Source organism: Nannospalax galili, unplaced genomic scaffold, assembly GCF_000622305.1.
Source record: "Nannospalax galili isolate Female #2095 unplaced genomic scaffold, S.galili_v1.0 scaffold265, whole genome shotgun sequence".
In the NCBI taxonomy this organism is placed as follows: domain Eukaryota; kingdom Metazoa; phylum Chordata; class Mammalia; order Rodentia; family Spalacidae; genus Nannospalax; species Nannospalax galili.
Genome location: NW_008353747.1, coordinates 3440771 through 3455277, shown reverse-complemented (window position 1 = coordinate 3455277; position 14507 = coordinate 3440771). Strand labels below are relative to the sequence as shown.

The 14507-nt window shown below is 45.4% G+C and overlaps 2 protein-coding genes across 7 annotated transcripts in view; one reads left to right on the top strand and one right to left on the bottom strand.

Annotated features, from left to right (window-relative positions):
- Cadm1 (cell adhesion molecule 1) overlaps positions 1-10783 on the bottom strand; it is a 363260-nt gene extending 352477 nt beyond the window's left edge. For 2 of the 6 annotated variants that reach the window (XM_008850948.3, XM_008850950.3), the window contains exon 1: positions 10449-10615. In XM_008850948.3, coding sequence (XP_008849170.1) covers positions 10449-10581 — 133 coding nt within the window. In that variant the 5' untranslated portion in view covers positions 10582-10615. Of the gene's footprint in view, positions 1-10448 lie in introns of all 6 variants that reach the window. The other 4 variants (XM_008850949.3, XM_017802668.2, XM_008850951.2 and 1 more) reach the window with 3 other exon arrangements.
- Positions 10647-12531, top strand: LOC115067336. The gene is made up of 5 exons (XM_029554961.1): positions 10647-10832; positions 10913-11329; positions 11442-11526; positions 11768-11830; positions 12219-12531. Exons 1-5 carry the CDS (start codon positions 10647-10649, stop codon positions 12419-12421), a joined length of 954 nt encoding a protein of 317 aa, XP_029410821.1. The 3' UTR covers positions 12422-12531.
- The last annotated feature ends 1976 nt before the right edge of the window (positions 12532-14507 follow it).

Genomic DNA, 14507 nt, shown 5'->3' with positions numbered 1-14507 from the left:
CCAAAAAAAAAAAAAAAATTTAATTAGGGAGACTACATCAAAAGGATACAGCAAACAGTCTGAAGAGGTTCCCACTGACCGACTCTAATGTTAATGAAATACTATTAAATCATACTGAATTTTTTAAGTTTTTAAATCTTTGGACTCAAAAATGCCAATGTCATGAAAGGTACCTCTTAAAAATCCTTAAAGAGGGGCTAGAGAAATGGCTCTGCGGTTAAGAGCACTCATTGCACTTGCAGAGGACCTGGGCTCAGTTCTCAACACCCATTTCAGCTAACAATTGTCTATAACTCCAGTTCCAGGGGATCTGACACCCTCTTCTGGCCTCTGCCAGCATTACACAACATGGGTGCACTTACATACGTACAGACAAATCACTCATACACATAAAATAAAAAACTAAAAAAGAAACAACTTCAATCATTAAAGCGAAAAGGAAAGCTGTGCTATACCCCCATGATGGAGTGCTTTTCCAGAATGCAGGAGTCCCAGAGTTGATCCATAACACTGCAAAAGAGAAAGAAAAGGAAAGAAAAGGAAAACAGGTAGAAAGCAGGCAAATGGCTCTAGTCTAAAAGATCCTAGAGACATGAAAACAAAATCCAACATGTGCGCACGCTCACAGATGGATTCTGGATCTGGACTAGACTGGACAAGACAGAAGACCTGGAAGGAACACTTGATGGGATTAATAATTGGGAAGTTAAACAGGGCCCAGATGTTAGGTATTATTAAAACAATGTTCATTTTGTGTGGTAATGTTTCTGGGACTGCACAGGAAAATGTCTTTACTTTCAGGAGTTACATGAAGAACATTCAGAATGAAGTATCATGCCTGCTACCCCTTCCTACAGTTCAGAAAAAAGGTCAAGTATATGTGTACATATTAGGGAGACAGATATGCAAATGGGCAAGATATTCGAGTTGATAGTCCAGATAAAGTAGATATAAATACTCATTTGCTATTATACTCTCATTTCCAGCCTTCTGTGATTTTCAAATTTTTCCCCTCCAAAAAATGAGGCGGTGGGCAGAGTCTACAAACACCATCCTGGAAGACAGAAATATACCTAACAGTCCCTGGCATAAAAGTAAATACTCAATTTAATAATCATTTCTAAATGTTCACTAACTGCCTTATGAGCAGTTAATACGCTATACACAATATAAGAGGTTGGTTAGATTAATAACGTGTGTTAAAAAGCCCAATAATTATAGCGTACAATCACTCTTTTTCTGATGTTACTATATGACTCCACTAACTATTATTTCCCATTTCTCCTCAAAGGAACTGAGTGCATTTTGAATTAATACTTTCAACATATTATTTTTTTCAGTATTAGCTAACAATAAACGATGATGTAGCCGTAGACATTACATTGTAATGAAGTGGTTGATACTCCCTACTTAAACACACTCATGTGTATGGTGTGGCCTGGTTTCTGTCACTGTGTCAGGCTGTTTTTGCTGTTCCTCACTATTGTGGAAGCTGAGGAGGTATTCCTCTTGCCAACCTGGTGTAGTCTGCTCCAGGAGAGCAAAGCAACAGCTGCAAACATTGTTGTGATTGCTAACAAAACTAGAGGAACAGGGACAGGTCTGGCTCACAAGAGAGGCACAGGAAAGTGGAAGCTGGTGTCATTTAAGCTAATCTCTACTTGAACCTTTTAAGAGATAAAACCATTTGAGCAGTAATTTAGTACTAAATTAACTTGTTTTTTTCCCCTCCCTATCATTAAAGTTTTCATTGTTTAAGGTTTTCTAAAAGAGAAATGAAGCAGTGTTCCTGTTCTATGCTAATGACTTGTACATCTGGGTGGCTTGGCTTATCACAGGCAGAAGCAACAAAGAGTCAAATGCGCAATCTGACACTCAACCTAATCCCCAGGACTGTCTCAAAATACTGCAAGACAATCAAAGTTTATATCACTGGATTATCATGGGGCTAACCTTAGTAAACTAGCAAGAACAGAGGCCTAGGTATGAAAGCAGATGCCTGCCTTTTCTCCAGGTGTGTTTTTCTCAGTATCTACACGTACAAGACATGAGCATCAAGCATCAGAAAGGGGGCATCTCATGGGCCACCTTCACTGTGGCCCTTTGACTTTGATTTTTTCACCCTTAAGAAACATTCTTCTTTCTGAAGGATTTTGTTTGGGGGCTGAAAGTCTTATTTAACAGACTATAATTTAAGTCACTTTTATTATTTTTAGGCTACATATATCTTCATATTCAAACAGGCTCTACCAAACAGCCACAACATATTTTCAGTATTCTGAAATCTAAATTTCCCGTGAAGATTAGAGTCACAATACTGACAGTTTCTGTCATACTGTCCCATTGGCATACAGAAACACACTCATGTAGACACCTGTAAAGGAGAAAAAGAAACACCAATAAGGATGGCTATGGTAGAGAGGTTTGCATGGCTCCTAATGAAAGCTAGAAAGGAAGCTGCCTATTCTCAAAGCAGATGAGGAGAGTCAGCCATCCTTCCCTATGAGCCAAAACAGACAGTTAAAGGCAAAGCAGAGCTGCCTTATGCCACGGCAACCGGATGAAGGCTGATGGGCAGAACCACTTTCTTCCTCAGTTTCACAGCAGAATCATCAGTCTTCCAGTCCCATCAGGATTGGGCTGAAAAGTAATAAGAAATGAGGGCAATTAGAGAGGAAATGAGAGAGCAATTGAGGGAGAAACCACCTAAAGACAAAACAGTGTGGAGACTCAATCTGATCCAAGAAGTAAGAATTTGAGATTAGATTTTTAAAGGAAACGTCATGATCCTGCCCTGACAGGAATAAGAACTGCAGCAGCTGACTTGAGTTCCCCTTTGAGTAACAGAGAGAGGCTTTAGGGAGGGGACTGGCTACAAAACACAATCCATGGGGGTCACTGAGGTCTCAGAGTGTCAGGAAGAAACAATCTGCCCCATTTAATTTCAATTCAAGAGTGAAAGGGTGGGGTGGGGCGTCAGGCTGTTGGTGGAATGCCTGCCTGGACTGTATGAAGCCCTCAGCTTAATCCCCAGCACAGTTCCTTGTCCAGCTCCACATAAATTAAGTACAGTGGCACAAGCCTGGAATCCCAGCACTTGGGAGGTGGTCACAGGAAAATCAGAAGTTCGAGGTCATCCTCCATTACAAAGGGAGTTCCAGGCCAGACCTTGACTGAAAATTTAAAAATGAAAAAGCTAAGGAAGGAAAAGACCTCAAATTGGGGAACATTAAGACTAGAGTAAGAATAGTGTCATTCTCCGTAATTAAGACTTTGAGAGACGCTGCTGTTGGTGGCAGAGCAAAGGTTCCTTTCAGACAGGCTACCCAGGCCAGGTGGAGCCAGGGCACAGACAATGGGAGATGGTGACCTTGAACCCTTTGTTTTCTGGCAGATTCTTCCCCACCTCCCCAGGGATGGCATAACTTCATTCCAACTTGACAGTGCTGCCTAATACTGAACAGCTGAGGAGGAATTAGACATCTACCTTCACAAGGAGGTCTGCCAAAAGCAACACACTTATTCCAGGCATTTCTAAAAGTCCACATCACTGGAATATCAGCATCAAACCCTGAGTAGTATTAAATATATATTACAGCACTTTCATCTCAAGCCTGTTTAACATCTCGGAAATGCCTACATCAAAATGTTGGGTCAAGTAACTAGATTCCAGTAAAACATCTACTAAAAGAAAAAAATTCCCCACTCTACCTCTCCCTTAAGGTAATCACTTCACTCAAGACACCTGTCAATCATTAGCAGACTTTCTTGGCACCTCTTTTCTCTCAACCTTAGCACAGGGTTTCTCTTCTGAGTAACCGTCAAGGCCACGCATCATTTTGACCACGCAGGTATATAAATACCTCCATCTCCCTTTTTTCTAACCCCAGTCCTTGGCCAACTGCAGCAAAGCTTTGGAGGGCCAGCAATGGAAGACCTTCAAAGAGAAAGTGTCCATTAACTGCAAGGGCAGCTGCTGGCCAGGGCCTCCAATTTAAATCTCTGAAAAAGAAACTGTGGCTTCTGCAGTTCAAACAAGGAGGTACCACTTGTGATTACAAACATTCCAGTGGGTTCCTTCCTTCACTGATGGCTTCCAAACAAAGGCTTTTTATTCCATTTTGGTAGCATTCTCCAAGCTCTGAATGTACAAATTCCTTTGTACATTTTCTTGACCGGTAGACAACTCAGGAGATGGGTTTTCACCTGGCCAGGGCCACTCAGACTCCTCAGCATCTTCTCATGTGAATTACCTGTTCCGCTGGGAACCGAAAAAAACCAAATCCTTCAGATTTATAGTCTGCATTAAATGAAACATGAGAGTTTCTTTAAAATAAGAGGGAGGGAGGGAGGGAGGGAGGGAGGGAGAGAGAAAGGAAGAGAGGAAGAGAGGGAGAGAGGGAGAGAGGGAGGGAGGGTAGGCTTCATGAATCTTGGAAAATCCTATTTTCAGAAAAACCAAAGAATTTCTGAAATTAACACCAAAGCATTCCAAATGAAATTTAAAATGGTATTTTTAAATCAATGGGGCAAATACTGAGAAATAAAGGTAGCAACCTTTTCTTTCCCCATCACCCCTCAGCCCCAGCCCACAAAAATAGGACCCAAGTACTCACAGCATGCTGTACCAGCTTCTCATGCCAAAGAAGGCATTTTGATCACTTCAGTAACAGGCTGAAATGAGCACTTAGCCAGTTAGAAATGGAAAAAGACATTTTTCTTTTAAGCAATATATTCACAAAATGCAACGGCATGTGTACCATGGAGGCCTAGAAAACACACACACACACACACACACACACACACACACACACTAGAGTATCTCACAGCCATGAAGCTAAAACAAGCTTTCACTACAGAAGTCCTCATATGGAGAGTATTCATTATGGGAATAACTGGAAATGTCCAATTTCACCAAGGGTGCAGGCCACAGTCATGAGATTACCTACAATTACTGCATATTTACACAACCATATTTACACAACAATAAAACTCGTCTTATCCGATCCAAACAAAACCTTGCTCAAAATAAACCAAACCACAGGAAAGGTCTCAGCACCAGCAGTGATCTCTAGTTTTGGCTCAGCCATTACCCACTGAGACAACCATTCATTTCCTCAGAAAAAGCAAGGGCAGGGCAAAAATTCTGTATATCCAGTTGAGAATCTGTATATTCAGATAATACTATAATTATGAGAGGGGAAAGAAGAGCTGTATCTTACTGATTTATTCTAAAGTAACTGTGGAAAAATTATAGGATGTCCAAGATTTATTTAGAATAAATTAGGAGGAGGAGCAGGCACAGAGAGGACAGATGAGCAGGGGTGGGTTAACTACTGAAACTGGTCCATCTGCACAGAGGGTTAAATAGAGCATTCTTTTCACTTGTGTATGTATTTGAAATTTCCTATAACCAAGTTAAGTGGAAAGAAAGAAAATATGGCCAATATAAAAGTCAGCATGAAAAAAAAAATTCTTTTAAAAAAAGCAAAATTTTCTCTTCAGCTTTTTCTCTGCAAATAACAAAGGACAAGACCCTGCTAAGAATACCAAGCTCTCGTTCTAGACTTAAGACTGCCTCCTTTTCTCTGTGATTATGTGGAACCAGTTCTACTAGTAAAAGGAATCCTTGAAAAGACAAATGAAAATCTTAAATAACAAAGCATGAGTTTTCTGAAGCCAGTTTTCCCCCATCTGACTTATTACAACAGCACAAGTCAGTGGCCTCCCATATGAAGATGCTTTGGATGGCATTCATGTGGTAGCTGCCAAATAAAGTCCAGAGGTTGCAGAATCATTTGTCAACACCAAAGACAACAGTACCAAGAACTGGTCCTTTCTTCCCAGAGGTCACTCCTTCTGATCCATGGGTTTATTACCTAGAGCAAACAATTAATCCCACTGCCTCAGAATACAAAATGGTTTTAGACAAGATAGCATCCTTCCACGATTTCTATGTCTGACTGAGCATTCCAGCCAGGAGACTGGGCATTCCACTGACTAGACAGCAAGGGACCTGTCCCCACCCAAGATCTGCAGCTAACTCAGCCTCAGTTCAGCTGGGCTTCAGTGGCCCCACTTCAAAATAATGATTGCCCTTACCTTTCCCTTTCAAAAACTCCATGATTATAGGCGTCGCTAATATTATTTTTAAAAGCTTTGGTGCTAAAATGGTACATATTCTAGTACATAGTTTAATTTGAACATGGATGCTATAGGGGGGTATCTTTCTATTGTGTATAAATATGCTAACCTAAGTATATATGTATCAGTACACACGCTGATACCATTAGGTGCTTACATGAGACTAATTGCTTCCAACTCAAAGCAGCAAATTTTCAGTTCTGCAACAGATGTCGCTGTGTGGTTTCTCCTTTCGATGCTGGATTTTGTTAAAAATGCCCAGCATAATGGTCAGTCGTGGTCTTCCAAAAAAAATGGTACATAGCATGTTAATCTTTTTGATTTATTTCTTTTACATTTTCTTTGTAAACGGGTCACTTTCCATTCATATCACACTACTGATGAGTTTGGCCCCTTCTTATATATATCCTCACATAAAAATGGCCTTTTGGTTACACACACACACACACACACACACACACACAAAACAGGCTACTAGGCACATACACAAAAATCTAAAAAAAACTTAAAAAATAGAATAAAAATTCTAAGTGGCCAATTATAATTAAAACATCATATACAAACCCAAAAAGAGCCAGTTTCTCTTCCTAGCAATATTATCAATTTTAAAGCCTACAAATGATTTAAGAATACTTGCTTATTGAAGAAACAATAAAAAAATTCACTTGTTAGAGGCTGAAATGTACCAAGTATGACACAAAGTTTAAAAATACAATTCAAGAGCACAATGAAGAATAATGAAAATTTTGGATTTTTGTTTTAACGATCTGTAAAATAAGCACAGTAAGGCAAATGTGATCATGGGAAGACATCTTCCCACTCTGACATTCTCTACCAACCACTTCTTGAAACATGTCAGAGAAAGATGACATCTTTTTCCCTTCATCCAATTCATGGTCTGAGGCTGATCAGTCTCAACAGGTAGCTAGCTAGCACTTTCTTCCGATGAGAGTCAATGTGGGCAGAAAAGATTTCAAAATCTCCCTCTGAAACCCAGGAGAGCTTGTTACCTTCTGGGGTTTTAAGGGAAGAGAGAGGAGGAGGCAGAGAGAGGAGATGGCTCTGATAAGACTGTGCAGTCAGGAAGTGAGGGGAAGCAAGTGTCCTGCCTGTCGTTGGCTCCCCTGTCCCACTCCCCTGTACCAGGAGGGCCACTGGGGAAAACTGGGTAAACATGTACAACATCCATATGAATAAAGCTCTTTGTTCCAGAGAACTGCCTGCTCTTTTATTTCCCCCCTTTTTCATATCTGTTCATTTCAAAGGATTGCTCAATGGGTTTCTTGTTCCTCCAAAATGTCCCGGGCAAATAATGCAAGCTTGTCTCGTCACACAAGTCACTAAATGAAGCCTTGTGCGTCTCCAGTGACACACTGTAAATATAAAGTGGCATTAATGAGGGATATTTTATCAAAGCTATCGCAGGCGAGTGCAAGTCCCTCCTGCGGCTATTCAATTTGATGCCGAGAAAGGCAACAATAGCAGGGCGGCACTTTTGCAAAGTCCCTGTCCCTGCTATGCGAGCCCCAACAGGCTGCAGCAAGCAAAATTCAGCCCTCAGCACCCAGCTAGCTGCCACCACCACAAATCCCCCACCCATCAGCCATCTTCTCTAATCCTGAAAAAGGTAAGAGCAGGGTGATCTGCCACTGGTTCTTTTGGAATCCAAACAGCAGCATGCCTAAAGGGAACAGGAGTGATTACCAGAATGGAGGCAATCCCAGTTTGACTGCATTTCGTGAATGTGCATTTCATCCAATTGGGGGGGGGGCCTTCAGTAACAGGGGCAAACAGAACCAGGACCCAACACACAATGAATGGCCAGACTCGGTTTTCCAGCAAGGATTCAACAAGCCTAATGAAGTTAGAAGGTCACCAACAGGTTTCGTTAGCCTGCAAATGCTAATCTAAGGGGCCCCAGAAGGCTGAAACTAAGCCGCCTAGGAAGGAAAGTCCATAGGTGTCCACCTGAAATTCACCCCTGCAGTACCGATGGAGAGCTTGGTCAAAACCCTCACACACACACACACACACACACACACACACACGCTCCATGCACTGAAAAAAAATTAAAGTCATCTCATCCCCTCACTACAAATCAAACCCAATTACTTTCTAATTTGAACACAATCTGATAAACAGCCTACAAACAGGGATGTACACAAGAGTATGAAGCTGCTTCCATGGTAACTGGCAACAGAATTTTCCTGTAGCTCTGACATGCACGGTTGAGTTCCAGACCGCTCCTTTCTAAGTCAGCACATAGCCCTCCCCGGGAAGGCAACTTCTCACCGCGAGATAGTTACAAATATAGTACTGTCGTTACTATCCGGTGCTTTCGATGAGCAGGCTTGACTCTGGAGGCAAAAATCTAATCCCATTCTGCTGGCTTAAGCGGCATTGCACGGCTCCCATTTTTAGCGTAAAGGCAATACCCCCCAACCAGCGCTTCCCATCCCCACCTCTCTTTTCTGCAGCCAATACAAGTCTATTGTTGCCTCTATTATGCGCCAGTTACCCAGCCTTTACTCACGCTCACGTTAACTGACACTGGCGCTTTTTACAATGCAGCACGAGGAATCTCTTTCGGGAACATTTTATCGAACCCCTCCAGTCAGTGGCATCACCCGAAATGAAGTTGTAACCACACCTGCTTCCGCTGAACCCAATTATCTCGTAACTCATAAATTAAGAATTCACAGAGGAAAAACATATAAACATCCGGAGACAAACAGTGGTATGGAAGAAAATAAAAAATTCTCAAGCTGGAATGGAAGGTGCTGCCTGACTCTCACCCTTAAGCTCCAATGGGTTCCCCAAGCCGAGCTCTTCTGCAAGCCTGTATGGGGGGGGGGGGCAACCAACCCGGCATCCCTCAAATTCTCCCGAGCATCCCTATCTCCAACAGCATGTCTCCTGCGGTGTTTACATAACTGTGTGTTTGTGTCCTCTAGCGTGTAAACAAAAGACACAACCCAAGCAGAGAGGCGCCCCCCGGGGCGGCACGCTGGCCCCCGCGAAGCATCCGCCCGGACTGGGGGCTCCGCAGGTGAGGGAACTGAGCTCTCCCTTCCTCCGCCACTTGTTGCTCCCAGGTCCTGCAGCTCCGAGCTGCAAGCAGGAGCTTTGCACACGCAGAGCCCTACCGCATCCCCTCCTGCACAGCCGCCCGCCCCCTGCTGCCCCTCTCCACTCGATGGGCCGGCCACCTGGAGCCCGTAGCAGGCTGTCCGGGGAAGCGGGGACGCCGCGCGACCGGCGAAAACGGCGAGGTGGCGGGAAGGCAGGCGGGGTGCAGCACGACCGGCCTCTCCGCTGGGGAAGAGCTCGGGCTCCCTTTTGTTAGCAAATGCAAACACTGCCCTCTTCTTTTCCGACCGCGCCAACGCGCCCGGCACAGGGCAGCCACGCTCGGGGCTCCTGCCGAGCGCTCGGCGTCTACGGGGAAGGCGCCCGGCTCACCGAGCCGCCCCCGGGCAAATTCCCAAGCCGCCGGCCATGCGGGGGACGCAGGGAGCCCGCTGAGCCGCAGAGGCCGCGGACGCCCCGCCACCACCTGCCCGGAGGACCGGCAGCCAAGAAATCCCGGATCCCCACTCGTGGCGGCGGCCTCTGTGGCGCGGACAGCTGCGGGCGCCTTTCCCGCAGAGGCGGCGACAAGCGGCCGCCCCCGGCGCGGGGCCGAGCTCGGGAACTTTCCCTGGCTGGAGCCGGGCCAGGCCGACCCGCAGCCGAGCGGAGGGGGCAGAGGGGTTGCGAATGGGCAGAAGGAAACAGGAGCGGCGTGCGGCGGGGACGCGCGGGAAGCGGGGCGCAGCGGACAAGTGTGGGGATGTCCTGGGAACCCGCGAGCAGCCACTCGCGGCTTCGGGGGACGGAGAACTGGGGGGGATGAGCTGCGGCGGAGGGGTCGAACCGCCCGGGGAGACGGGAGGACCTGCAAGTTCCGGGCACAACAGCGAGTTTAGAAGGGTCTGGAAGGTTCGGGAGCGCCTCGGATGGCTCCCCTTCCCCCAGGCTCCGGTCCCCGGCCCCGAGCCCACTCCTCTCGGTACCCTGCGCCACGCCAGGGAGGAAAGGTGTGGGTGCAGCCATCTCCGAAGGCTCCCATCCGCAGCCGGAGGGAAGCGGGGAAGGGGGCTTCGGCCCCTTCCATCCCAGCCCTGACTTTCCACGCTCCCGCCGCTTCGGATTTAGGAACTGGGGGGGGGGGGGTTGTCATGGAAACGTACCCCCCCCCAGCTACGGCTCCTGGGGTGCCCCGGGGAGATTTCCGGACCAAGCCGCCGGTGCCCACAACCTACCTGTGGGGATCAGTGCCGCGGCCGAGAGGACCAACAGCAGGAGCCGGAGCCGGAGCCCGGGAGGCGCCGCCGCCGCCGCCACAGCCGCTGCCGCCGCACACTGAGATCCGCTCGGCAGCACAGCACTCGCCATGTCGGGCACCTGCCTCAGACTGGCTGTGGTGGCTGCTTCCCGAGCCCGAGCGGACAGCTAATGAGATGCTAATGAGATGCGTTGAAGGCGGAGTCAAGAACGACCAATCGCGGTGCCGCGAGCCCAAGCGGGCTCTCCGCAGCACTCGACCCCCCCCTCCCCCACCCCGCCCGCTGGCGCTGGGGTTCGGCGGCGCGCCCGCACAACCGAGGGGCGGGGCCGAGGGGCGGGGCCTATGCAAATATGTTTACGTTAAAATTCGGCTACGCTTTCCCCACTCGTCCCTCCACGGAGGAAAAAGTGTTCTCCCTGGCGCTTGTCTCGGAGGCAGGGGGAGGGGGCTTGGGCTCGAGAGGGCGGGTCTAGCTTCCCGTACACCTTATTAGAACGTTTACTGCAATCACTGCAGCAGACGGAGGACTGGAGACTTCCTGGGAGGTTCCTCCGCCCGGTACGGCGTGTGCCTCGGGCCTATTCAAATCCCAGGTTGCAAATCTCCGTCACTCACCTCGCACGAAGGAATAAGATTTTTGAGAAACCGGGTTGTGCGGGAGTGGAGAGTGAGAACGCAGGTTCCCGGATTGACAAAACAATCTGGGAGAAGTGCATGCGTGTTGCACGCCCGGAGGAGCCGGAGAGCCCGCGCAACAACCTAGCGGCGGACTTGGGGATAGTTGGGAGACTGGAGCCTTGGAGTTGGGTTCTGGGATTTTCAAGTGGATGTTTTGGCTGTAGATTCTGGGAAAAGGTAAATCAAGGAGGGGGTCATAATCATGTTCCCCAGATTGTTAAAAATGTCCTTCCTGTTTTAAAATATATATTTAATATATTATGGCATATATGTGATATTATATATTTAGGATTACATGCACACTACAACAACAGCAGAATCTACCCAGCCAAGGTTTGTGGGGAGAGGACTGTGGGGAACACAGCACTGCAAAGGTAAGAGAGAGTCTCCCATGTTACTTCTCCAGGACTCAAACCCACTCCCTCTCCTATGCCTTCAGCCCTTACTAAGGCAGCTACAGACCAACAGGTTCTCCCAACTTCCCATGTGTCTGGGAGAGGGTTTCCTGAATTATCTCTGGACGCTCTCACTGCTTGAAATTATCTTTGCTTTCTTTTCAACCAGGCAGCCGGCTCTCTTGTTCGTCTACTTTTAAATTATTTTCTTCTCCTCTAGAAGATCGTGTGGGTTCTGACCCTCTGTTGCTCAAGCATCAAATTGAAGGACGAACCAGCCGTAGTAAGTGTAAAGGTTTATAATAATTTAAGTATTCATAGAATGCAGAACAATAAGATGTAGGAAATACAATTTGCATAATAAATATCAATATCACAACAGCTAAAACACACCATGACAAATTATCTGTGGCTAAATGACCAAGAGATACTGAATGTAAGTTGCTGACTCTGAGCTGTAGTCAAGAACAACTGTAACAAGTGGCGTCCCTAGCCCTCTGTCCTCATCTTGCAAATAAATAAATAAATAAAATATCGAAAAGGAAGTTAGATCTGCCAACCCTCCAAATGAGTTCCACTTTGAAACTTTCTCCTATTACCCATTATGCATAAACTAATTTTCCAGACTGCCCTGTCTCCACATCCCTGGATCTTCTGCTCTGTAATTACAGGCCCAGATGCAGGAACTATAGATAGTCCTCCAGAAGTGGAGGGAGCTCCAGCAGGCAAATCCCGGTACAGGAGGCAGAGAATCACCACCACATGGTCACCCGTGATCCAGTGTGCACAGTCCTGTGTATTCTTAACACCTCTGACCGTGAAGATTCCTAGATCACACCTGATACAAAGCAGAAGCCAACCAATATCAGAATAAAAATAATCGAGGCTGTGTCTGTGTATACTCAAAGTCAGGTTCTGCATGTCAGAAATGATGGCACAGGGCCAGGCACGTAATAGTATCCACTATTTTTTTTTTTTTGCTTCCAGTCTTGTGTTGTTGAGTTTTTATCAAGTATTGTACAAATGTGATCTTTTTTAATCACTAGAACAGTCTTCAAAGTATATAGTATTATCCCCCCCCCTTTTTTTACTCTTAAACATGGTTAGAAAGATTAAGTACCAGCTTTAAAAATCACAATTTCTAAATTGCAGATGAGCCCTTGCAACTAACCACTATTCTGTACTGTGCCTCAATAAATATGTGTTGAGTGAATGAATACATTTTACATTATAATGCAAAGGATAGCTATATTTTTAACATAAGGTGAAAATATGCCAGCAGCCCAGAAACGTTTTTGAAAAATAACAGGATTGCAGCATACTCCTAAGGCAAAGCTTTCCTCATGAGGCTGAATCTTGAAGTGATTCTCGCCAGGCCCTGGTCCTCCCACACTCAGAACACAGGATGGGGGCACTGGAAGATGTGCAGTGTTTTCATCTCCCTTCATTCTCTTGGCACATCAAATGAACACCTACTCAAACTTCCAGTTGGCAAAGAACAACATGGGACATTTCTATAGGAAATGCTAATGCTATATGACTTACCTCACTGGAGGAAAGAAAATAGCTTTAGAAATTTCCACAGAAATGTCACCTGCACCCTGGGATTTATGGAACCTGGTACCTCCAGTTTTACTGGGTGTAGAAACTGAGGCCTGACACATTTTGTGCCAGGGTCTGCACGGGAGCCAGAGGTGAGAATTCAGTATGAAGCTGTTGCTCTATTCTCTAGCCACACTCCCTTCCCACCCCCAGCTCTTTCACACTGAGGATGTCGCCAAGGGATTTAACATATGGAACATGTGAGGAACGCATCAAATTCCCACAGCCACTAAGTACAAGTTATGAGTACGCTGGCTTTCTCATAGTAAAGCTTGTCATTTGCTGCTCTGTGGACTAGAACTCTTCGCCAAGTACAACTTCCAACATTTTTTCCCCTTGCTACATGGATTAAACCAATTTTGAAAACCAGATGGTGTTTTTGCCATTTATAACTGATAATCAATTGTTTTGTGAATTTAATTTTTCAAGAAAGAACTGAAATACTTATCAGAATTACAATATGGATGCAACTTGTGTTAGAATAAAATTGCCAGAGCACCAAGAGCCTAGTATTGTTTTGTTTTGTTTTTATGAGAAATTTGAGAGAGACCTAATATTGTTTGCCTTCACTAAAACAGTTGAGAAATATGGGTAAACGTACATGAAAAATAAGCATTAAAGGGGATTCATGTTTTGGGAAATATATCCGAGATAATTAATGGCAACTAGTAACATCTTGCCTTTTAAAATGCTAATTATCTTAATGCCTATATATAAGAGCAATTCAGACAAATTATTAGGAAAAGGAAAACAGTATTTGGAATCAGAGTTTTCCCAAATAGTAGATTATTTAAGTATTCATAGAAAAGTGGTTTAATGCATATCATACTGTGACCCCCCCCATACACAAATTCCTATAACAAAGCTCTAACCCCCAAAGTGATGGTATTTGGGAGGTGGGACCTTTATGAGGTAATTAAGTTTAGCTGAGCTGAAAACAATGGGGCCTCCATGAAGGTATCAAGGCCCTAGAGGAAGGAACATCAGAGTTCCCTCTTCCTATGAGGACCCACAAAAAAATGGCCACATAAGCACATGGTATACACGCAGCAATAGGTGGCCTTTTTTCTGCACAACAGAAATAGGACCCTCACCAGAACCCAGCCATGCTGGCACCAGAACTTGGACCTTAAGCTGCTGGAACTGAAGGACAACACATTTCTGTTGTTTAAGCCCCATCTTCTGAAATTGTGGGCCACACAATGGAGGTCACATAACCCAATATCAAGTCATTTAAAAAATTGGCAACAATGAAAGTTTTCTTAATATGTAAAAACCAAAACTTAATTCAAGATCAAATGTGTAATGAATCTGAGGTGCTTCTGGGAGCCCTCACCAATGATACATTTCATGACCTC